We start from the raw sequence: 25,319 nt of genomic DNA, 5'->3' as shown, positions 1-25,319 counted from the left end.
TAGTATGTGAAACCAATACCAAAATGAGTTTTAAGAGACTCTGTTTAAATTCTCCATATATCACTCGCTGTGGGATCTAGTTTTCATCACTGGCTATGGCTTCCTTATAAAGTCCGTATAACTTTACTTGATTTGAACATTTAAATGTTAGTGTTTACTAACTGGACAGGTATTTTACTAACTGGACAGGTATTTCTGAAAGCAAGTAGTTAGCTCACTCAACTGAACATCTATCTTGTTAGAGGCTATCAATCACAATGGATAGTACCTGCCAAGTTAGGCAAATGATACAACTAATTTTATTGGTTCTGGGGTTTCAGTTTTGCATTTTAGTAGCCCTTCATTGTGTTAACAGGTCCTAATAAAAATAGTAAATAATCATTTGGTAGAGAAGTATCAAATACAAACTTCACTTTGCTTATCAGGAAAATGACAAAAACTACCATCAGCAGAGTGTTTTAAGCTTTACAGAATGCTTGTATGTACATTGCCTTATTTGCATCTTACTCAACCCTATGAGGGCAGGGAAGGCATCTTTGCTGACATTTTACAGAAGTGGGAACTCAGAAAGGCCTCTGAGAAGGGAGAAAGCCAAGTCCGAGAACTCAAGCTCTACTACTACTAACTTGCTTCCTTGGATAAGTCACTTTACCATTCTGGGCCTCAGTGTCTTCATCTTTAGCTGTTGAAAACAAAACAAAACAGAATAACAACAACAAAAGAAACCCTATCTCCTGGGATTATTATGAGGATTAAATGAGTTAAATATTTATAAAAGAACCCTGGGCAGAATAAAGCATTATTTTAAAATTATTATCATCTCAAAAATAAACACTTAAATATTTTTTTTAATGCAGTAAGAAAGGGGCACCTCGGTGGCTCAGTCAGTTAAGCATCTGACTCTTGATTTCACCCCAGATCATGATCTCAGGGTTGTGAAATTGAGCCCCAGGTCAGGCTCTGAGATCAGCAGGAGTCTGCTTGAGGAGTCTCTCTTACATTTCTCCCTCTGGCCCTCCCCGTGCTCATGCTTGCTCTCCCTCTCAAATAAATAAAATCTTTAAAACAAAATAAATGCAGTAAGAAAGTCCTGATATCTGGAACACAGGAACAGAAAAGGTCTCAAAAACAAGACCTCCCATGAAACATGGAGCCCAAGTCTTTGGTTTTATTGTCCACATCCCCTCAAAGTAGTGGGGCCCCTATTAAATCATACTCAGAAAATCCCATATAGAGTAAGTCATGTCATTAGATGTAGCCAAAAGTGGCTAACAGAGGACAGCAATGTCAACTAACAGCTGAGGGTGAACCCAAAAGACCAACTCACGGAAAAGCAAAGAAGAAATTCAAAAGAAGAGTTAAGAATCACTTAATATACATAGAAAAATGTGACCATAACTTAACTGTTCACAAAGGTCTTGCCGAATTACTAAATATAAAATAATTACTGTTTGGAAATAATGGTTTGAAATTTCTAAAAATATTGAAAGGCATTCTGAATTCTTTTTTTTTTTTTTTTAATAAGGCATGCAAGGTAGGGCAGATGATCTTTTTTTTTTTTTTAAGATTTTATTTATTTGACAGAGAGAGCACACGCAGAGGGAGAGAGAGGGACAAGCAGGCTCCCTGCTGAGCAAGGAGCCCGATGTGGGACTCGATCCCAGGACCCTGGGATCATGACCCGGGCTGAAGGCAGCCGCTTAACTGACTGAGCCACCCAGGCGTCCCAAGGCATTCTGAATTCTTGAAGTAAGGAAGTATATAAACAAAATTTTAAGTAAAGTTTCCAGGATAAATATGTAAAATGAAGTGTCTAAGGGAACAGCCAAGTTTCAAACTACCTGGAAATCACTTCTGTGTAACAGCCATTTCTCAAGGATGCTGGAAAAATGAGGGGCTACTCTAGTTTAGTGGTGTGCAAGATGCCACAGCAAGCTTGTAAGAACACGGACGCTGTTAAGCATCCCATGTGTGACAGTAAACAAAAATTCCCTACAGTTATAATATATGAGATGACAGTCTCTTCTTTGGAGAAGAATCCACTTCTAATAAAGCCAAAGCAAGAGAATAAATAGTTTAGTTTTAACTTTAAGAAATATGAAGGAAGGGGTGCCTGGGTGGCTCAGTTGGTTAAGCATCTGCCTTCGATCAGGTCATGATCGGGATCGAGCCCCGCATCGGGCTCCCTGCTTGGCAGAAAGCCTGCTCTCCCTCTCCCACTCCCCCTGCTTGTGTTCCTGCTCTCGCTGTCTCTCTCTTTGTCAAAAAAATAAATAAAATCTTTAAAAAAACCCTAAAATTAAAAAAAAAGGAATATGAAGGAAGAATTAATCACTAAAACTCCATGGAGTTTTGTGGTGGTGAGAATCTTTCCTAGGGTACTAATGACAATAGATACAAAAGGCTATTTTATAGTTTACCTTCAGGTTGCATTTTAGTGCATTTAATTCCATAGCTGTTTTATTGCCATACAACTGAATCTTCGAACTTATCAGCCTGGTCTCATGATTTTTGTCTTTACATCATCATTTCCTACTAGTGTCCTCCACATATCCTAGGCTTGGGGTAAAACAAACTTTCTTGTTCTGAAATTGTTCTTACTATCCCATATCTGCTCTTATCCCTGCCTTTCTGTCTGAATCCTATACCAAAGCCCAGGACAGATTCTATCAACTCCATAAAGCCTCTTCTGAAATAGCCTCAATGATACCCACCCCAGCACAAGCAGACTTCCCATTAGACCCCTGTGATTTTATTGTTACCATTTCTACCATAATTACTCAAACCTCTTATCTTGCAGGCATCTAAGTCGGCATCACATAGTAAAAGAATGCTAGGGTCAAACAGGCAACAATATCCCAGCTCCACAATGTGTGCCTGGTCAAGATACCAACTCCAAAGAGCCTTATTAGATCTTTGCTCTGAAGAATGGGGACAATCATTACTGAATTTATGTGTTTGTGCTTCTGTAAAACATCAAGCTTAGAATGAACCAATCAATCAATAAATGCATGCATTATGCCTATGCCTCTCATCCTACAAAAAAGAAGGTATTATAAAGTCATTCAAAATTGTTTTTGACTTTCCAGATCCTCTCCTCTTCTTGGCACCTACTCTACTCTTCCTGAAGTCTAGATAAGTGATCTTCTAAACTGGCTAAAATTAATTAATTCCAATCATTAGTTTAAATGACAAGTGGAGGGTTCCAGCAATATCCTAGGCAAAAATGCAGATTTGTATTCCTGTATTTGTAAGAGCGCAGACCTACAATGTTAAAGGGAAAAGTAAGGTTGCTCCTGCATCTCCCACCCAGCAGCTCTACAGTCAGAAGTCAGAGCCTGGGAACATTCACAACCCTGCACCATCACACGCATTGCTGAATTTAAGAATATGACCCATGTTATATCCTTAAGATGGTATTTTTTACATTACTTATAACCAGTTATTGCTCTAATGAGATTCATCAGACAGCATGAAACCCTCATTCAACCCTTTCAACAATGCAAATGAGTACTGGGCAATAATTCAAGAAACTGAAAACAAATCCCAGAATGGCTGTTTGCTCTCACCAGATGCACTAAAAGATAATCAGGAGCAAGAAAAGCATCAGAGAAAGTTTTAACAGGTTAAAAAAATAAACCCTCCCAAGTTGTATCACACAGTACTCACTTCTTTTAAGAAAATATCTCTTTTTAAGTATTCACATTCACACAAAAATTTTCCTGAAAGAATATGTATTGTTCCTATAGAGAACACAACTAAAATCTGGTGTTTGAAATCAAGATGTTACAAAAGTTTTTTTTTTGTTGTTGTTTTTTTTTTTTTTTTGGTATAATGACTGCCTGGGTGAGAGGACCCTGAGGAGCTGAGACCTTATTCATCATTAGCAACCACCACAGACTTGGTATGCTCAAGTCCCTCAAGTAAGCTTTTTGTTGCTAAAACTGACGTTGCAATGAAGACTGCACTATTAACCCAAAAAGCATTAGCACAATGGCTTGCACTTTAATGTAATTTTGAAACCATGCAGTAAATACATTGAAACAAGTCAGTATCACTTATGACTAGAAACCAATTATATAATGATTTTGAATGTGGCTGAACCTTCCACACTTGACTAGAAAATGAGATAGCATTTTCTAAGAGCAACTGTAAACAAGGCAGGTTGCAAGGTGGACGATCCCATCCGCCTCTGCGTGTAGCAGATTGCGGGAGGCCACCTTAACAGATTTCATTACGGGCGCCACAATGGCAAATACTGTGAGCCTAATTAAGTAATTAGTAAGAGATTTCCTGTATGAAAATAATACTTCCTCCTCTTAAAAGTGGCCACCTATCGGGTTTGTAAATTAGCAGTATTTAAGAAAAGGCAAACAATGTACTTGGGACAGGCTGCATGTTATCAAAAAATAGCAATCCAAAATCAAACTCAAGTGTTTAACTGTAGGAAGTTAATGTGGTTCCCTATGAGGTTTCAGATAATTATTTTATCATATAAGTGTAGGACTATAAAAAAAATAAAAGGTTATTTAATGGGAAAATGCTGTTAATTACTATTATATTAGTTGAAATTTATTGAAACATTTAAAATCATGTAGGTTACTGGAATTGATTTTAAATTTTCCTGATACCCAGGGCACCTGGGTTGCTCAGTCCCCTAAGCGTCTGCCTTTAGCTCTGGTCGTGATCTTGGGGTCCTGGGATGGACCCCCAGGTGGGGCTCCCTGCTCAGTGAGGAGTCTGCTTCTCTCTCTCCCTGTTCCCTTCCCCCATGCTTGTGCTCTCTCTGGCTCTCTCTCTCTCTCTCTCAAATAAATAGAATCTTTAAAAAAATAAAAAAATTCCAGATACCCTTACATAGGCAAAATCCTGTCTTTAATAATAGCCAACCCACAAAGTCTTATGTGATCATTAATTACATAACAACTATGCTAACTATATACTATGGATTCAAATATCCTTTAACACTGCATAAGAAATTTTTATGTTACATGTTAGCTTGTTAAACAACTCAATAAAACCACAGCAATTAAAAGAATTATTTTTCCACATACTGAGATGTCTAATAAAATGTGTCACTTGAAACTCTATATTTTTGTCCCCTGCTGGTTCTTCTTTTCGTAGAACTTAACCATATGTTTGGGTGGAAGGGGTTTTCATGAATCAAGATTCTTTGCAAGTTATGATGAGGAAGGAGTTACGATGCTGAAGGAATGATGTGAGAATTACTCCTTTCAAGTTTAACCACTACGATATTGCTTTGCTTTTCCTTCACTTGCTAATAAATCCGTTACACAATACATTTTAAAAGCATGTCAGAACTGATCCAAGTCCCTGCCTCTCTGAATAGCCTTCCTCCAGGAAGTGCTTCTGCCTATGTGGTGTTTACATGCATGCACATAACCCAACACGTCATGTTTCACTGCTATTCATTCCTTCGCTAGTTTTAAATATTCATGAGGCACTACCCACGCAACAGAAATAAATCAAAGCAGATCTCTTAATAACTGTATTTATTACAAAATCAAAAAATGTTAGAACGGAAAGGGATATGTTTTTGCCCAATTTCCTCATTCTAGTAACAAAAAAAAAAAAAGGCTGAAACCCAGTGATTGACTTAGATACTGTCACAAGGTTATTCAGCATTAGAACTAGATGAAGACTCTTTCCCACGACACAACTAGAGTAACCGAAGATTGTCGTCTTTATCATGGGCATTCTCTAATAGGAGAAGCTTGGTTCCTAGAAAAATTTTTTTAAAAAACCCCATTCATAATAAATAAATTACCCATTTATAAAAATCAACCCCCTACGTCAATCTGTGGAGTATACACAATGAAAAAACTTGGCAATTGACTGCTCTTGGCACCTCCACCAGCATTTGGAAGGTGGACTTGAATTCAGGAATAGGAACGAAGCTCTTCTGTTTTCACCTAACACTTGATTCAAAATTCACCTTTGTGCTGCTAGACCTTCAGCAGGGACTCCATATGTGAAGACTGGGGCGGGGGAGGTATGGGATTGATTGCTCACAGCCAACATAAAACCTTGTCATTGTAACCTACCTCCTTGGCCATGTCTGTATATTTCTGCTTTTCCTTTGGATCTAGAACAGCCCACCAATCAGCCAGTATCTTGGTAGCACCTCGGTTATCAAGCCTGGGGTGTTCCTGACGTACAAGGGAGCGATGACGTTTGCAAAATAGGAGAAATGCATTCATTGGTCTCCGGGCTCGCTGTTCTGGTGATTCATCATCAGTCTCACCAACATCTTGCTCTAGGCCATCGGCCCCAAGAAGTTGAACCTATTACCAACCAAAACAAAAGCCAGATCTTTAACACCTCCTGGACAATTCTGCTCTAACAGTTAGTTTTGGTTTTCAAATTGTATTTTTTCTTAGCTCCATTGAAATAACTTACAAATTAGAAAAAAATAATCATCAACCACTATTAGTGGTTGGTAACCAACTTACAATGTATTCTGCTTAGTTTCTATAGCAACCTGTGCATGTCTCTATTGCAGCATATATTATTATCGTGTTATGATGGCTTACATTTTTTCCCCTCACTAAATAGTGAGCTCTTTGAGGACGAAAGCTCTTTTACCTTTACAACCACAGCATCTAGCTTAATGTCTGGTATATATACTTAACTAACTGCTCAATAAATAAATAAACCCATTCTGTGATATATGGGTCTCAAGATTAACAACAACATTCACAAAAAAATACATGAATATTAGTTGTTTCTCGTCGTTGGAAAGTGCTTTTTCATAGTTAATAATATGAAAATGTTTAACATGAAAGTAGGTAATAAAAATTTAATACAGACTATTCAATGCTTTAGGCACATCACAAGTGGAGCCTCCTACTGTAAAAATCAAAAGAGACATTTAACATTATTTGAAGGAGGAACTACATAGTAAATTTTCAAGCTTGTAAATATCAACCTTTCCTGTTTCGTGAAGTGCTGTGATAACAGGAATAAATTCACCCACGCTTGAACCTTCAAAATCAATTCTGAATCCTCCTGTTTCCAAAGCATTTCATTCAATTCGAGGTCTTCAGGAACTTCTACAAAGCTCTAATCCTGCCCATTCCATCTGTGTAATTGTCATATCCACTGCCCAGAAGCCTTCTGCTTCTGATCTCTTACATTACTACCTGCACATGGCTGAGGATACCTCTGATCACAGAATCTCAGGATATTAGGATTGTTAAATATCTTCTAAGGCTAAAATATGATCCTATGCTATTTCTTGGAAACAGTGCAACCATGAACAGAAGTCCAGAAGGCTTACTAAAACTATCTCTTTAATTTCTTGTTTCATAGTTAAAATCAAGAAGGATGGAGGTAGTTGTTAGTCTGCATTATATAGCAGAGCCTTAGTTCTTCAACTTGAGTGGGTAGTGGAATCCCTGGAGGTCTTGTTAAAACAGAGATTGTTGGGTCCCATTGCCAGAGTTTCCAATCCCGCAGGTCTGGAGTGGGCCTTGAGAATTAATTTCTAACAAGTTCCCAGGTGATGCAGATACTGCTGATCTGAAGATCACACTCTGAGAACCACTACTGTAACGCAACCATGTTCTTTTACATCATGCATATTGGGCAACTGCTATAGATACTCGAGGACAAATCACTAACTCGATCAAATTTGGTATTTTTAAAAAGTCTCTTCAGTTTAAATTAAGTATTGCAGATGCATTTAATTAATCATCGATTATCTTCAAACAAAACGGTACAGTGGAACAGTCTTAAAGTCATAGCTATATGATTTGGAAATACATTAGGGATTATTATTGGGAGTGAAGGCTATAGATTTAGCTTCCTCATTCTGTATACAATTATTAACAATGATTTGCATTTTCAGGGAATAGTTATTTAGCATTCTGAATCTAAGAAGCTATAGAAAAATCAAGGCATAAAAAGTATATTCTGTAGGTTGAGGAAGTAATTATAGTTTCCCTTCAGAAAAGAGTAACTTTTGATTCTGTTACTAAATTATAAAACTCAAGCCAAGAGCTGGAAAAAAAGATAAATAAGAAAAGATACTGGACTGAGAAGCTTACTGTTTGGGGAGGGAAAAAGATATAAAAGTGAATGAATTAAAAAGCAGTATGATGACGATCACAAGGAACCAGTGTGATAATGAAGCACCAGTGGATGGATGAGAGCACACTGAAGTCTCCCTAGAAAATGTGTTGTCTGAGCTAAATTCTAAAAGATGAATCAGAATGCGTCAGGCAGTCAATGGGGAGATACAGAGAACTAAAAAGGATTAAGGCTCTATGACTACTAATTGATATCAGTTCAGTAGCACTGGTGTATCTAACATTAGAACAGGGACCCAGGACATGAGGTTGTAGAAGTAGGTATGGACGTACTTTATGAAGAACGTGCTTTGTCTTATTAAAAAAATGCATGCATTTAATGCTATGAGTAGTTTCAGACTGTAAAAAAAAAAAAAAAAATCTTGGTGGAACAATATAGGTTATCATATTTTACCACAGATTTATTTTGCCAAATATGGGCATCAAAAAAATGTTTTCAGGGTGTCTGGGAGGCTCAGTCAGTTAAGCATCTGACTTTGGCTCAGGTCATGATCCTGGGGTCCTGGGATCCACCCAAGCTCCCTGCTCAGTGAGGAATCAGCTTCTCCCTCTCTGCCCCTCACTCTGCTCGTGGTTGTTCTCTCAAATAAATAAAATCTTAAAAAAAAAAAAGTTTTCAATTACTATTTAATGTGAATATTATTTCACTAAATGAATTAACCAAAAAGTAAATAAACAAATGAATAAATAAAATTATATAAAAGTGAAAAACTATCCAGACTTAAACTTTTCTTTCACCAGGGGCCAAGTAATACCTTGTAACAAATCAACACTAGTACCAGACCAGGGTATGGAGACCACAGCTGGATGCAGTGGAGAGCCATGAGTGGTTTTAAGCATCGGAAAGACATTGCTAGATCTGTATTTTAAGATAACTCCTGTCAGCAATATAGAGCGTGAATTATAATAGCAAAACTATAAGCAATCCAAACTCAAGGAACCATTTAAATAAAGGACTGTTCCAGCTATCCAGGTAAGAAAGGAGATAGGACTGAATCAGGCCATAATGAGGAGAATAGAGAAGTGAGAACAGAGACAATATTTATTTACGAGGTAGAACCTAAAGAGTTGGTATGCAACTGGATTTAACAGTTAAAAAAGGAAGAGTGCTGGGACGCCTGGGTGGTGCAGTCAGTTGAGCGTCGGACTCTTGGTTTCAGCTCAGGTCGTGATCTCAGGGTCATGGGATCGAGCCCCGAGTTAGGTTCCCTGCTCAGGGTGGAGTCTGAGTAAAACTCTCTCTCCCTCCCTCTCTCAGCCCCTTCCCTCTACTCTAAAATAAATAAATAAATCTATATTAAAAAAAAAAAAAGTAAGAGTGTCTCTAGCTTCGGTGGCAAGACTCCTTCACACACAACAGAGAATGCTTTTTCTCAAAGGAGAGAAATTAGATCAGGTAGAGAGCAGAAAGATTAGTATCAGGTCGGCTAAATTTGAGGTGGTTCTCATCAGAGAAGTCTTGGTTGCGATAACGAACTGAGGTATGAACACAAAGGAGGCAAGACTAGGAAAGTGGATGAGATCACCAAGTGTGGACTGAGAAAGAAGGGAATCCAATCCCCTCATTCTTGCACTCTGTTAACTGTTTACTGGGCCGCTGATAGGGACCAGGCACTGTTCTAGGTGGTGCAGGTCGAGCCATGAGCCTATGAATTCCCTGCCCTCATGAAGCAGGAAAGCGGCATGGCCAGCCTTTCTTTTTGAAAGGATCCTTCTGGCTGCTCTGCTGAGAACAGACTGTGGAAGGGCAAGAGCAGAGCACACTGATCTGCACCAGAAATGGTGGTGGCCTGGATCAAGCAGCCAGTGGTGACCTTGCTGAGGAGGAGTCAAGCTGAGATCCCATGCGGTAGGCACAGCTGAGAATCTGCTGATCGATGGACGTGAGACTTGAGCAAAAGAAAACAAGTCATGGCTTCTGGTCTGACCAACCCGAAAGCCAGGGGTCCCCAGTTCCTGAGGTGAGGAAGATGCAGGACGATGGGCTTCAAAGATTCATTCTGAACACATTCAAACTGAGGTACTGATCTGAGATCTAAGTGGATATGTAAAGTAAATAGTCCAAATCGCGCGTGCAGCATTTAAGAAAAAGGTCCAGGATGGCAAGAGAAATTAAGAAGCCCAGGGAACACCAATACTTGAGGGCAGAACAATGGAGGGGCATCAACTGAAAGAAGGTAGGACGGTGCGGCTGGGAGAGAAACAGAAGTCCTGGGACCGACAGAGGTGTGCTGCAGGAGGAGTGAAGCAGGGGACCGCCCCAAGGACCATGGGACCAAGCAGCACCACTGGGTCAGAATCATCAAATCGGGATAAACCTGGCAGTTTCCTCAAACAGAATTAATAACACTGGTTTCTCTGGAAAAGGAAAGGAGGAGGAAAAGACGGGCAAGGAGTGAAGTAAGCATGCAGGTGAGTAGAGGAAGCTGAAGGAGTCACTTCTGGCGGCTTCTGTTTTCTCTGTAAAAGAGGAGAAAAAGCTCAGTGAGAGAGACTGTAAAGGGTATCCAGGTAAGATGTCTGAGAAACAGGAAAAACAGAAAACATGGTTTCGTGGAAGCTGACCCTAGCCTAGAACAAAAGACTGAATGGATGTCAAAGGCCTGAAGAATACTAAAGACATGTTTATAAAAGTTGCAGTGACACAAAATATGTACTCACTGATTCTTCTAATGACCACAGATCTATTCAAAACCTGCTCTGCGCCAGGCACCATTCTGGATTCCAACAAGAGGAGGACACGAGGGGCGAGACTTTGCTCTTCCTGAGCTTATATTCTAGTCTGGCAAGACAGACATACACAAGGTAAATGGTAAATGTCAGGAAGGAACTCCCTGGACACGGAATGCGTCGGGTGGGAGGGACACCTGCCATGAGGAGGTCCCATCTCTTGGGGAGGTAGTCCTCGACCTGAGAGCTGAATGGGGAGGAAAAGAGGAACCAGCTATGCCAAGACTGAGAGGAACGTGTGACTTTCTAAATAAGAGCTGGCTGCTCAAGCATGAGGCTAGAGAAGGGGACGCGGAGGGCTGAATGACCAAGGAGGCTTGGTGGGGGTGAAAACTGCCAGATGCCGTGAAGGTGGCAGAGACAAGGGCCTGAGTAGCTCTGAGGCTGTCTACGGAGGCAGGGCTAGACTGAAGTGGAGACAGAAGCCAGAGCCGCAAACGGGGTGAATGCCAGGTGAGCACAACAAATTTTATGAATACCCCCATCTCCACCGCATTGGAGTATTACCGTATTACCTGAAAATCATTAGTTAATTGACAGAAAGACTACCGAAGAAGGATCCGATTCTCTCAACTACTAGAAGTACAGATACTTCAGGAGTCATCAATCTCTGGAATAAAAAGGTAAACTAAATAGTTGAATAGGATTCAAGTTACACAGACTTTTAGACATGCATCCTTCTCACCATCCATGTTCACGGTCATTTCTGGAATGAATACTCAAAACTTCTATATTAAACAGAGGAATTACCTTATCAATATCCTCTTCTTCGTCTTCCTCTTCCTCCTCTTCTGAAAAGTCCAGCAGTTTCTTTGCTAGCAGTGGGTGCCACTGAAGACACTTTCGTTTTGGTCGTTTTCCAGCCCTTTCTCCTTCTGCTGAATGATCCTTATTTCTATTACTGCCTTTCATTACTGTGACCTGCGGTAAGGAAAAAAAAAAACGGAGAGAAACAGAGAAATCAAAGTAAATCTGATTAAAATTTGTTTATTTAGCTTCCTTAGCTTTAATTGGATTATAGTTCTAATGACTAAAGTATCTACCAGCTCAGGCATTTACTGGATTCAGTACGAATTCTAAGTACATAATCAAACATTCATTTTACTTGGCTAAATGGAGCTAATAAAATTTGCCTTTTATGAAATCTACTTCCTTCCACTCCATAACTTCAGAACTCAAAACCCAAATAGACCAGCAGGAGGATTACAAGTTACAGTCACCTGTTCGCATTTACTCAGGGTAGGGTTTCTTAAAGTCGTGCATCAGAAGAATTTGAAAAGACGGCGCCCAGAGACAAGGTGCTCCCAGAGGTGGCCCTCCATACATTCTCTGATGGCTCCTCTTTTATTACAACAATTTACGTGAATGTTGCATTCTACACTATGATAAATCTGAGCTTGGAGCATTATTAAGTAAAATGAATACTTTGTAAGAATCAAATGTTTTAGATTTAAAATAAACCACTTCACAAGATGACACACCACTTTTAAAAACTAGCGGTGTGCAGTCTCCAAGGACCCAGTGCATGAAGTCACTGTAGGTCACTTAGCGAGATAAGTGCCCTCTGTACCCATCTGTGACATAAGTCACAAATACTTTTGCACCTCTCCATTAAATGGGCACCAAAATCCAGTAACAAAGTTTTTCTCCTGAGGCTTTTGGCTGTTTCTCTTCCCCTGAAAGGTGGCTAGCTGAAATAGCTAAGAGGTAGCCAGCCTGTGGATGTGATAAAACCTTTCAGAAGCCCGTAATTCTAAGTTACTTTTCGATGACTTAAAAAAAAGAAAGCTTTTTCTCAATGATAAAAACAATACACATTTCTATTTTATAAAGGTGAAAATAGCACAAAATGAGGTTTGTATTCTCCATCACACCAGCCCGACAGCCCAGAGGTAAACTATACATGTCAGTTTCTCATATGCATTCTCTCAGCTTTTTCCTAGTTTTAATAGTTTTCATTCATTTTAAGTAACAATATACAAATCATTGTATATACATACTCATGCAAACATTCAAATGATGTTATCGATTTAAATGGCTCACGCTGACAGTTATAAACACAAACAAACACAGTTGCTGAAATCACAGAACAGTAGCCTTTTGGGTCATTGTAAATGTGCACTGGTCCAAATGCTTGCAAAGTGGTATCAATAAATTTGTTATGCCATGTTGCTAAAACCAGGATTTCATAAAGTTTCTAGATGCATCTAGTTCGGAAGCCTTTAAAACAATACGGCATAGGCAAATTTATCCTCTGTCCTTCACTGTTTATGGATTTTGGGTCATGCTTAGGTCCTCCTCATTTCAAAATTTTAAAAAAATCACTAACAACTCCTTCTAGAACTTGCATGACTTCACTACAAGAAGGAATTTTAATATTTGATCAATCTGTAATTCAGGAGATAAGGATTCTGATAAAGAAGATAAGGGTCTACTTTATCCTTTTTTTCCCAAATAACTAGCCAAATTCTGCCAACGCTCTTTATTAAATAATCCAGCTTTCTCCCACTCCTTTGAAATGCCACTTTTATCCTACACTAAATTACTATATGTGTATAAATCTATTTCTGAATTCTCTTCTGTTAATAATCATGCCCCTCCAAACCTGTTTGCCTATTATTTGACCAATTTTAAAATATCCTTAGGGACTATATCATTCTGTGCCTTTTTTTATATACAAATATACCAGTAAACATAGCCATTTAGAAATTTTAATTTGCATAGCTCATGCTCATTTAAGTTAATACATCTTGACTGTTCCCATTTTGTAATAACCATAGAATATTCCAAAATAAAAGTATATTGCAATATACTTAATCATTTCATTGATAAATATTCAGATTATTTGTGCTTCAGTAAAATCTTCCATTTTAATAAAAAAATATAAATCTTCATTTTGATAAAAATCCTCATCAATTTATTAAATGCTATGACTAATCAAAGGAAGGAGGGAGAGCAAATAAAAACATGTTCCCATGGTCTTTTTAGCAAGAAACCTCTGCTGAATATCTGAAATAATTATATGATTCGTGTGGCTGCCTCAAAAGCATAAAAAGTTACTGAAAACTCTATATGGAATTAGTTATCTGGTATGCTCTTAATAAAGGAACAAAGATTTCTTGTGAACTGATAGAATGAGTTAACAATTCTCATTCTATCTACAAATAAAACTCGGCACAGGCAACCCAATTTCCAAAAATACCAATGCTATACAGAGAGAAGAGGAAACGGTTATGTTCGTGGCTTATTAATCACTTCAGGATGAGCTGCATGAGTGGCAATTAAACCCATATGGGGGTCCCAATATTTTATGAGATAAAACATTTTTTATGGCCTTTTCTTTTCCACTTAAAAAAAGTCCCTTTGACATTTCTTATTAAGGCTGATTTAGTGCTTTGAACTCCTTTAATTTTTGGATGGGGAACTTTATCTTTCCTTCAGTTCTTGCCAGGTAGGTTATTCTTGGTTCTAGGTTTTTTCCTTTCAACCCTTTGAATCTATCATGCCACTCCCTTTCTGGCCTGCAAACTATTCTGCTAAAAATCAGCTGAGGGTCTTATAGGGTACCCTCCCATGTAACTAATTGCTTTTCTTTTGCTGCTTTTAAGATACTCTTTTATTTTTAATTCTTGACATTTTAATTATGATGTGTCTTGGTGTGGACCTCTTTGAATGCATCTGGTCTGGGGCTCTCTGTGATTCCTAGACCTAGGTATCTGTTTCCTTCTCCAGGTTGGTGAAGTTTTCAGCTATTATTTCTTCAAATAAGTTTTCTCTTTCTTTCTCTCTTCTCCTCTGGGACCCCTATAAGGGGAATGTTAGTATGCCTGATACTGTCCCAAAGGTCCCTTAAACCATCCTTATTTTTTTAAATTCTTTTTTCTTTTTGCTGTTCAGCTGAGGTGATTTCCACTAACCTGTCTTTCAGATCACTGATCCATTCTTCTGCATCATCTAATCTGCTATTGACTCCCTCCAGTGTATTTTTTAATTCAGTTATCGTATTCAGCTCTGACTGGTTCTTTTTTATATTTTCTTTCTCTTTGTTGAAGTTCTCACTGGGCTCACTCATTCTTCTCCCAAGTTTGGTGAACATCTTTATGACGATTATTTTGAACTATTATTTACCAGGCACACTGCTTATCTCTGTTTCATTTAGTTCTCTTTCTGAGGTTTTGTCTTTCATTTGGAGCATATACATTTGCCTGACTTTCTGTGTTTGTTTGTATGTACTGGTAGGTCAGCTAAGTCTCTTGGTCTTAAAGGAGTGGCCTCATATAGAAAGTTTCCCGTGGGGCCCAGAAGCGCAATACCCCCTGGTCACCAGGACCAAGTGTTCCAGGGGTGTCCCGAGTGGGCTGTGTATACCCTCCTGTAGTGGCTAGGTTGTGACAGCTGCACGTGCACTGGCAGAAGGGGCTGGCCCCCAGCCTGGCTGGCTGCAATGTCCTGACATGACTACTGTGGTAGCACTAGTGGGTGAGCCTGGACCCCAGTATAGCTGGCTGAGAAGCCTGGCCACAGCTGTGTCGGTAGGCAGGGCCAGCCCCTTGTGTGGCTGGCTGTGAGGCCTGGCCATGACTGCTGCGGTCATGCCGGTGGGTGGGACTGCCTGTCTCCCTTCATGGGGGGTTTGATCCATGCCAAGGCTGTACGCTGGGTGCAGCAGGGCAGGGGATAGGACACAGTCAGAGGTCTCTGCCAAGGCCTTTTGCTGAGTGCAATGAGGTAGATCCACTGGAGGGGTGGGCGGTGCTAGTCCTGGACAAGGTTTCTTGCTGGGACAGGAGCTGCCTGGGGGTGAGGGGAGAATGGGAGCCACTTTGCAGGGTTGCCAGTCCCAGCCAAGGCTTCTCAGCAGGGCAGGAGCTGTTTTGGAGGGATGCCTACTGGGGTGAGTCTGCAGAGGAATGCAGGGGGTTAGGGGGTGAATAGTGCTAGCAAGGTAAGATGGAGAATATCTTGGTTCCCACAAGTGACAGAGCAGCTAGGTAGAAGGAAAGAAAAATGGCACCCTCCAGTGCTTCCATTCCTGGAGAAATTTCCTCTGGATCCCCGCCACTCTGGCACACAACCCTAAAAGTAGTCAACAAATATCCTTCTGGGATGGCCCTGATACTTTCCAAACCGCTGCCTCTCTGCTGGGTCTTGGAGCAAGTGATTTTGTGAATGAGCTCTTTAACAGCAGAATCCCAGTTTTCTATAGCCCTCTCCTCACCTATTGTTAAGCCCCACTGACTTTCAAAGCCAGATGTTATGAAGGCTCGTCTTCCTGGGGCAGGTGCCCAGGGTGGGCAGCTGCCCAGGGTGAGGCTGGATCTCCTTGCCCCTCAGGGAGAACCTCTGTGTTGGTGGTATCCCTACTGTGTCCCTGCCCCGCCTCTCCTTCTCAGTTTGGACATTTCTTTTTTATCTGTAGTTGTGGAAGAGCTGCTAGTCTTCAGGTAAAGTCTTCAGAGAGAGATGTTCCATATACAGTTGTACTTTGGGTGTGTCATGGGTGGAGGTCAGCTCAGAAGCATTCTGCTCCATCCATGTGATCCTATCTTTATTTAGATAACGCGTTTTTTAAATAGCAAAAGAAATCAATGGGAAACTATAAGCAGCTATATCAACTGGAGAGGTCAAAGTGATTGCCAGTGCCTGGAGAAAAATGTATGTTTTAGTCTCAAGGATTTTGATCATGCTATTTAAGTATGTGTGAATGTGTTTAAGTATCTGTGCCTTTGTACATGTGTGTGTTTAAAATTTTAATATTCAAAGAGAAAACAGAATATCAAGAATAAAATTAATGAATGGTAATGTATGTGGCTTTGGGGTTCGGAATAATCACATTCACATGTGATTTCTTTCCAATGTAGCTGACATGCCATTACAGATACTCTATGTCTTTGCTGATAATCCCCAAATTAATTTCTCCTTCCCCAGAAATCCACTAGACTTTGTATTGCTAACAACACCACATTTTCCCTTGAATTACAATTATTTGGGTACATCCTACCTCCCTTACTAAGCCTTTTCTTTTTAATCCAAGACTATTTACCTTTATATGCTCAGAAGCATACTGGTTCACCAGAAGAACATCAAGATCAGTTAGTTGTGAGGGTTGTTACAAGCAACCACATGAAACCCCTGCGCTAAATAATGGTGATGTTTTTATACACTCAAATGGCTTCAAAATGAACCCCCATCTCTCTCATTCCCCTGAATTCAGATATTCTTTCCTGAGTGGGAAACAAAGGGGGTGCTGAAAACTACGTGTAACTGTGACACACGGGCCAAGGTGGCAATGTGGTGCGTGAGAACCATCAGGCCCCCTGAGCTGTGGAAGAAATAAGACCAACATCCCCAGCACTGTACCTAGAACAAAGTAAGAGTGAAAGAAATATTTTTAGCATAAATTAAAGATGAAAAAGTGCACAAGTGAATTGGACATATTTCGGACAGGAAAAGTATAACTGATGTATTGACTATGAAATACCTCAAACTATAAACTGATACTTTAATAATTTATAGTTATCTAATTACTTTTTAATTCCTTACAGGTCTGTTTTCAAACTGTTGAAAGAAAGCAAGAATCAGGGGAAACGATGCTCCTGATTATCACTCAGAAATAATGAGAAAACCAGAAAGAATGAAAGAAAAGATGAAGAAAATGAAGAAGTAAAGAAGGCAGAATTTTTGAGACTTAAGCCTATGACTTCTCTTATTTCAACAATAAGGAGGAGGGAAGACTGTTAATTTTTGATAGGCACAGAGGCCCACACTTGTGATTATTCTGCCACTAAAAGCCCCACATATTATAAAGTTTGGCTTCTTGTCCTTGACCAAGAGCAAATTAAGCTAACAATCTATATGAAATAAATGAAACTGGCAGACTTTATTCAAAAGGGGTCATCCATTCTGCACTGCAACTCCAGGAAAACTGAAATCAGGTTATTTACCTGTCAGTGGACTCTACTTGAAAGACTCAATATCATCAAATTATGCTGCTGAGATTGTCAAACAATAGAAGCTGAAGGTCCCTATCCAAGATACCGAACATTTATTTATCTTGTAACAACAACCCATGTGGGCCTTTCCTATGCCAGGATGAGTGACTCTAATTAGATAATCATTGTTCTGAACTAAATACAAGTCAACGTGGTGATAAACTGGAAAAAACTTCATTTAACTGTATTCTTTGAAAGTAAGCCCATTCATGAAGACTTTATTGAGGTCAAACTTCATGAGAAGTTTCAAGAAGAAATATCACAGAAGAAACAGTAAAAACCGAACACCACACTTAAAAGAAAATTAGGGAGCCTGGCAGGCCTCATTTAGAATCCCTCGTCCACCACTAACTACTCGTGGTAAAGTTATTAATCTTGATGATCTTTCCTCCTATGTTAAACAGTAACAGCTCTACGTTGAGAACACTGTATACATATAATACCCAGCATAGAATCTGGTGCCCAAAAAGTTCTCATTCCATGTTGATAAAGCCTCCCTTTTCCCACGAGCTTTTTAGAGGGAGTATGGGTTTTAACGGGCAGCATCTGTTGCTTAAACTCAGCCGAAGATGCTGTTCAAAAGAGAACACATGTCTCCCATTTAACCACAGTCCATGTGCTTCCCAGATGACAGAATCCCCAGACTCAGAAACTGAAAAAGAAAGATGGAAAGTTTCCTTTCCTTTGTCTGAGTGATATACAGTCAGAAACAGTTCCTTGGCACCGTCACAAATTTTGTGAATAAGATCCTCTTAGTCTTTCCATCACCTTGTCTTACAACGTTGGCAATCAGTACACTTCAGTCTTTAAAACACTGTGTGAATTTAAGGCTGCCACAGGGGTATTTTAAGCTGTTTCCTAAATGTCCAATAAAATCCCATCCAAATCATATTAACAGAACTTCAGACCCAGTGAGACAGGGGAAGGTAATAGAGGCCCATGAAATCTCACTGTTAGACACCACACATTTGAACCACAAGTAAGGCCTCTCCTGGGTCCCACTAAGACTGCCATACTGCACCACTTTCTCAAGTCTACAGAGAAGAGGAAAAACCACCCAAAGAAACCGTGACAAAGCGGTAGCTCGAGTTCCACACAAATTAGACTGACCTGCTTAAAATCTTCCTTCCAGGGAGTCCTGCTGCTTTCAAGGCACACCTTGCTTCTATCTTCCCACAGGGGTTCTGCTGACAGAGCAACTGGCAAATACCCCAGCTCTGAAGCCTAGCTCACCCTACCATTTTCCCATTTTCCGTAGAAGTTCTCATCCTCCAAGGGCCAGGTCACATACGCCTTCCTCTCTAAAGCTTTCTATAGAAACCTTAAATAAAAATTCATCACTTTGTGCTCTTTGATCCTTTTTGATCTTATTAGGTCAAGCACTATCAGTGCTTTACAATTAGTTTTATCTATGCGAACCTCTCCTCCCCTGGAAAAAAAAAAAAACCCCGCTGCAAATGTCTAGAGGGGAGATGCCATGGTTTCTTCCTTTTCTGTCCCAGGGGGTAGCCCTGAGTCTGGTACATGGCAGGGCTTGTCACTTCCTCACCTAACACTTAACCACAAATAACAACTTCCCAGAATGATGTGTTCCTATGGATAATTTTTAAAACAATACTAATACAGAGCTAATATTCATTAAATAGTATTTGCTATGTCCTTGATATTCATTATCTCATTTGATCCTCATAAGAACTCTCTGAGGCAGGTGCTACTATAAATCCCAGTTGAAGAAGCTGAGGGTTGAGTAACTTGCCTAGGGTCACATGGTGAGCAGCAGAAAAGCTCGCACTAGAACCGGGAGGAGTAACTCAAGAGTCCAAAGGCTTACGGAGAAAAGGGGGGTCTAAGGTAAAGCCTTTGGGCATGCCCGTTAGCTGTTTGTTCTATGGGCCATGGAAATACCAAAAGGGAGCACTGAGGGGCTGGAAAGTGAACACTGTCAGGGTTCACAGCAGAAAAGCAAGTGCACATCACGGATGACTCCAGGTGACAAATTAGATTAACTCTAAAATTCTTTGAAGATAAAAACCTTACATGTGCTAATCTTTATTATTTATTGTAATTCTAATGACAATTCTAAACTGTAGACAGATTAAATGAAAAACATCTCACTCAATAAAGTTAATACTCTCCCTTCTAGAAGCAATTCACTCTATTCATGCAAAGAGTGTCTTTAAATGCACTCTTTATTGAAAAGCAGTAGCTCTTCAGGTTGAAACTTTAACTCTGTCAAGATGTTATCTATATGTTCTTCATGAATACTAATAAGGCACCCACTATTCAAAGAAGGGCTTAGCTGTACTGGTAGTTCTGGTCCCTGTGCCCTTACCTCATGAAGGAATATGTATTTTAAGATCTCAAATACTTAGGCTCCCTGACATTTAATCTTAGGAGAGCTTAATATAACACGGTTCTCAAAATGCATGCTGCTCTAGGCTAGAGAGAGAGACAATAGCTATTTTGAAAGAGATAAAGTACCAAGACAAGGGGTGGCATAGGGAGAAAAAGCTATTTACGTATAGAATTCAGTAACAGGCTAGGACATGTTCCCTACCATGTACCTCAAAAAGCCCACCTCTCTGTTTTCTTATAATTTTATGTTGATGTTTACATTCTTAATCAGAAAGTCACCAAATTCCTATTTTTCAACAGGCCTAGCATAACAAATTCACCTTCTTTTAGTTTCTAAATTAACAAATTTTTTTTAATATGTACTTATTACATGGTTAGGACATAATTATCACATTGACAAAAACCTGAAGCACAAGAGGACAAGCTCATGGGAGTCTCTTCCTCATTTATTCTCAGTGCAGATGACCACGTATTTATCGATCCCCTGGTGAGCTATGCATTGTGAGCGTTACGTGTTACCTCCCATTCAGCTCACCACCCACCTCTGCCCCCACCAGCAGGTATCTGCCCTGTTTGCCACAGCTGCCCTGTCCGTGCTTCTGCCCTCCCCGGCCTGCACACTGTACCCTACATCCCCACTCTCACTTCTCTACAAGCCTCTCTGAACTCCCACACCTAAAAAGCTTCCTTTACTGGCTCCAGCTCATATCTCTTTCCCTCCTAAGCACCTTTTTCATCACCCACGTTTAATGGCTGTGCCATATTTTTTGACACTTGACTGTACAACAATTAACATTTTTCTGTACAACGTACACATAATGATTTCATGTGAATTCTTCCCACAAAGACCCTTGAAGGTAATGAACATGCCAGATGTTTTTTTCTGGCTCCGTCAGAGCAAACGTCCCCATGCTAGACAGGGAGTAGATGCTCAGAGAATACACGAAGAAGCAAACACAGAAACGATATTTCATGCTTCCTAATTATCCTTGTCTTTATGTTGTTTTGCTAAAAGGCAGGAGAGAGATAAGACTTGAAAAGGAAATAGGCAGAGAAGGAAAAATAAGAACCTAGGAAAGGTTGTTCAGAAGGGAAAGGGAAAGAACAGAAACAGGCAAATTGACAAGGAGATGTAATAAATGTAACGAAATCAAAGTCACCACCAAACAGCCGTCCATACTAGTCCGAAAACACATGTTCTAATAGCTTTATTCCCATTTCTGGCTGGTTGTCAATGACTCTCATGACTCTCTCAAAATAGCAGGTCTTAGTACCTTCAGCTCACCACTCTCTGCAATAAACCCCAACTCTGAACTCGTCCAACCATGTTTCTTCTCTAGGTCTGCCCCGGCGTGCTGGCTGCTCCCCGGGTCTGACGCTACCACACAGTTTCCAATCCCAGATTGATCTTCAGGCTCGTCAGCAATCCCTTCTCATTTGTCTTATCCAGTCTTACCCAACCCACAGTTCCCATTACGAATTCTCAGGTTCTCCTCAACCCCTACTGATGATGAGTGAAGATAAGAGTAATAATGAGATATATATGCATATGTAAAATGCTTCCATAAATATAATGCTTCTGTATATATTGCTTCCTTTGGGCCAGAAACTAAGACCTTCATATTTGTTAATTGTCTTAACTCACAACAAGCCTAAGAGGTAGGTACTATTATTATCTCCTCTTTACAGATGAGAAAACTGAAGCACATATAACATAGAGTTTGCTTCTTTTAGTTTACAAATTAACAAAGGTTTTTTATTCTACACATTTGTCACATGGGTAGGACATAGCTATCACACTGGCAAGACATTGAATCACAAGAGGACAAACTCATGGAGTCTCCCTGTTTACTGTTAATGCAGTTGAACACGTATTTACTGGTCACCCAATGAGCTAGGCATTGCGTTTGTAAATTATATGATGTGCAAGATCACACTGCTAGCACGTAACTGGTAGAGCCAGTACCTGAACTCAGGAGGTCTGGCTTCAGAGTCTTGTTCTTGACCACTATACAATATTGCCTTCTAAGAACAAAGTTTATTGAATGTTTGCTACATGCTAAACGCTTCACAGGAATTAACTTCTTTAATCCTTAATACAACTCTTAGAGAAAGGTACTCTAATGGTCACCTTTTATACATGAAGAAATTAAGAATGACAAAGCTTCAGCCACATGCTTGAGCCACTCTGCCAGTATGTGAAGGAGGAACCAGGATTCAAACCGGGACTTCTGCCCCCAGAGCTTTCCATCACTTCTCCATACTGTCCTCTCCACTACAACTCTAGCCATTCTAAGAAAATGATGTTGCCTACTGGTTGACAGGAGGGTCTTCTTCGTATGTGTGAATTCTCCCGAAGCTCCACACTTTCCCAATTGCCTACCAATTCCAAAATTTGTTTCTTTCTTCTCCTATCTTCTCTCCAAGGCAGAGGTTCAAGGTCAACTCCTTTCACTCTCATTATGTGCTTTTTAATCTCCCATCCTATTACCCTCGGCCACCAGTGTTTCAGTTTCTTTCTTTGATGAACTACCAATAAACTATTCCTTCTAGTTAATACCTTCTCCTTCAGTCTATACACAATCTCAAGGCTAAAGCCCTCTTTGAGTCCCCATGACCCCTTTAGCTAGTCCTCTTTTTTTTGTACCAACTGGCCTCCAGCCACCAAGCCAAGAAGACTGCCTAACCCCAAGCCATGCCACTAGCAGTCTAAGAACTGGCCTGCCTGTACTAACATTGTTCATGGGCTCTACTTTGCACTTTACTTCTGACTGGATTCCTAATCTTCTTGGTTACAAACCCCAACTCATTTCAACTGTGCCACAGGCTCTGGCTTCTCTACCTCACTCTTATTCACACTCACATCTTTGATTTTGAGCCTCTCAGAGAAAATACCTTGTCTGGGCCAGGCCTCTGCCTCCGCCATATACCCGAGAAGTATGCCAGAGCCCGGCACAGAGAACTGGACATTCCTTCTCCTTCACATAAATATCTAGAAAGTGTACACATATCTCTTTTTCTTTACCATAAATACAAATCTTTGCAATGGCTTCTTGCCCAGATATCTAACCACTCACCAAGTTCTGCCCCTTCTGCCTCATGTATGTGGTGCACTCCTCTCCATCCCCACCACACTGATTGAGCAGTCTTGGCCTTCTTGACCATAGCTATGCTGACTTCAATTATCAACATCACAAATGTCTGCTCAGGTTCTTTTCCTGCATGAATCTCTTTAAATAGTCCCTTAATGTCCTCAGGAAAAAGTCCAACCTTCTTCCTTCATGTAACACAGGAGACTCTTCCTGTCTTGGTCCCTGCTTGCTTTTATGGCTTGGGTTTGCCTGCTGTTACCACATTAAAAGCTCTGCCCACAGGGAGCCACATGCCATCACCTAGAATTTCCCATGGACTCTCACCTCTTAGCATATGCTCTACTGTCCCCTCACAGCAGGCCTCAATCCTGCTTCAGAGCTTAGCTTGGATCTCACCTCAGGCTTCTATTGGCCCTGTCTAGTCTGAGAGAGGTGCTCCCTAGGGGTCCCAACCGCACTCCATATACTTGATAAGCCACAAGGAAGTGGCCTGACTCTAACAGAGAATAAAGGCTGCATAACACTCATCATGGCATCTCAGGATCTGACACAGAGCCTGGCACGTTGTGAGCAAACACTTGTTCAATGAGCGAGCTCCGGGTCTATTCCCTGCAGCCTATTTCTATCACTCTGTCCCCTTTCCTCATGGCCACGGCTTCTTTTCTACTTCATCCTCACCGTGCCCTGTTCTTCTTCCTGTTCTGTGACCCTTAATCCCAGAAATTCCCAGCACCCACTCAACTAGCATACGCAAACTGCCAAACCACAACACCTGGCAGTTTTACCTGTTCAGAAATAGTCAAAACGATTCAGTGAATAATTGTGACCTCATGAGAGAAATAATTATCCATTCCCTGTTCTCCTGTATCCATCACTCAACACTGAGTATTTAATTTCCCATGCACCAGTTTACACACAGCCTTTTAGATTTTAAGAATGATCACATGTATTCTTAAAAAGTAAATGTATTATACTTCATTGAAAATGATCGAAGTTCAAGAAACTCATTTTTTGGTTTATATGACTTAGTTTTTATTTTAAAATAATAGAAGGTCTTGATGTCCTCCCCACCATCCTGATCTCTAATTATAACTTTAAGAAAAAAAAAAAAAAGACAAAACCCAGAACAGTAGTTCAGTTTAAAAAAAAAAACAACAATCTGTGATATCTCTACTTGAAATCTTTTTCCTAAGCTACTGTTCTTTACTCTAAAAATATGGTAAATAATTTAAGTTACAGTTAAATTTATTTTAATTAATAAGACAAAACCTGTTTTGATGGTTATTAAAACAAAAATCTTAATTTTTCCCAAAGCAAAAAAGAACTGATATATCTTATTCTAGTAGTCATAGTACTTACTAAAATAGCTTATCCTACCTTCTGCAATGCCTACCTGCTTTACACTCTGACATGCTAGAACTGAGTTAACTCATTATTTACTAGGTTACACATTACAAGGAGGTACGATGTCGCTTATCTTTAAATTCCCAAATACTCAGAATAGTGCCTTGAGTATAATATGTATTTAATAAACATTACTTAAAATGTGTGAATTTAATGATTTTATATCAAACTGCACATTTGCTAAGGAAATTAATTAGAATGCACGGGGAGCTTTGATACATTTATATTTTCTGCTTAGAGTTAAGAAGAAAACCATATGTTTCATACTTGCTTCACCACTTGGTGAAATTTCTTCTTAAATATATTCCGATTTTCTGACTTTATATATATATATATGATACAAAAATTCTTATTTGCTAATTCAAAGTCATAACAGTGCCTTGTTCAGAACATTTACCATTCCCCTTCTATTCCTCTCAGGTGGTATTTTCCTTTAAAGTGTTTGGGCTGAATGTGCTCTAACCTTGGTGACAAGTACTGAAAGCTTGTTTTTATTTTAAAAATGTATTAAATTTACAGCATTTGTTTTTAAAAGTTCTCCACATCATAAAATTAACAAACACACAAAAAGCTCCTATTTGTGTATCGTTTGCCTTTTTCCCTTTTTAAAAAACCACCAAAGTAAGAGACATTTT

General features: G+C 39.8%; 1 protein-coding gene across 7 annotated transcripts in view; it reads right to left on the bottom strand.

The window, feature by feature from the left end:
* Positions 1-25,319, bottom strand: part of BBX (BBX high mobility group box domain containing) — a 270,487-nt gene that overhangs the window by 88,131 nt on the left and 157,037 nt on the right. For all 7 annotated transcript variants that reach the window (XM_028110530.2, XM_028110537.2, XM_028110538.2 and 4 more), the window contains 2 exons: positions 11,592-11,762; positions 6,066-6,305 (listed from right to left, as the gene is read on the bottom strand). In XM_028110530.2, coding sequence (XP_027966331.1) covers positions 6,066-6,305; positions 11,592-11,753 — 402 coding nt within the window. In that variant the 5' untranslated portion in view covers positions 11,754-11,762. The remainder of the gene's footprint in view (positions 1-6,065; positions 6,306-11,591; positions 11,763-25,319) is intronic.

Source organism: Eumetopias jubatus, unplaced genomic scaffold (assembly GCF_037043125.1).
Source record: "Eumetopias jubatus isolate StellerSeaLion01/CBP00866 unplaced genomic scaffold, mEumJub1_p1.0 scaffold_1, whole genome shotgun sequence".
Taxonomy (NCBI): Eukaryota; Metazoa; Chordata; class Mammalia; order Carnivora; family Otariidae; genus Eumetopias; species Eumetopias jubatus.
This window is presented reverse-complemented; position numbering and strand designations above follow the sequence as displayed.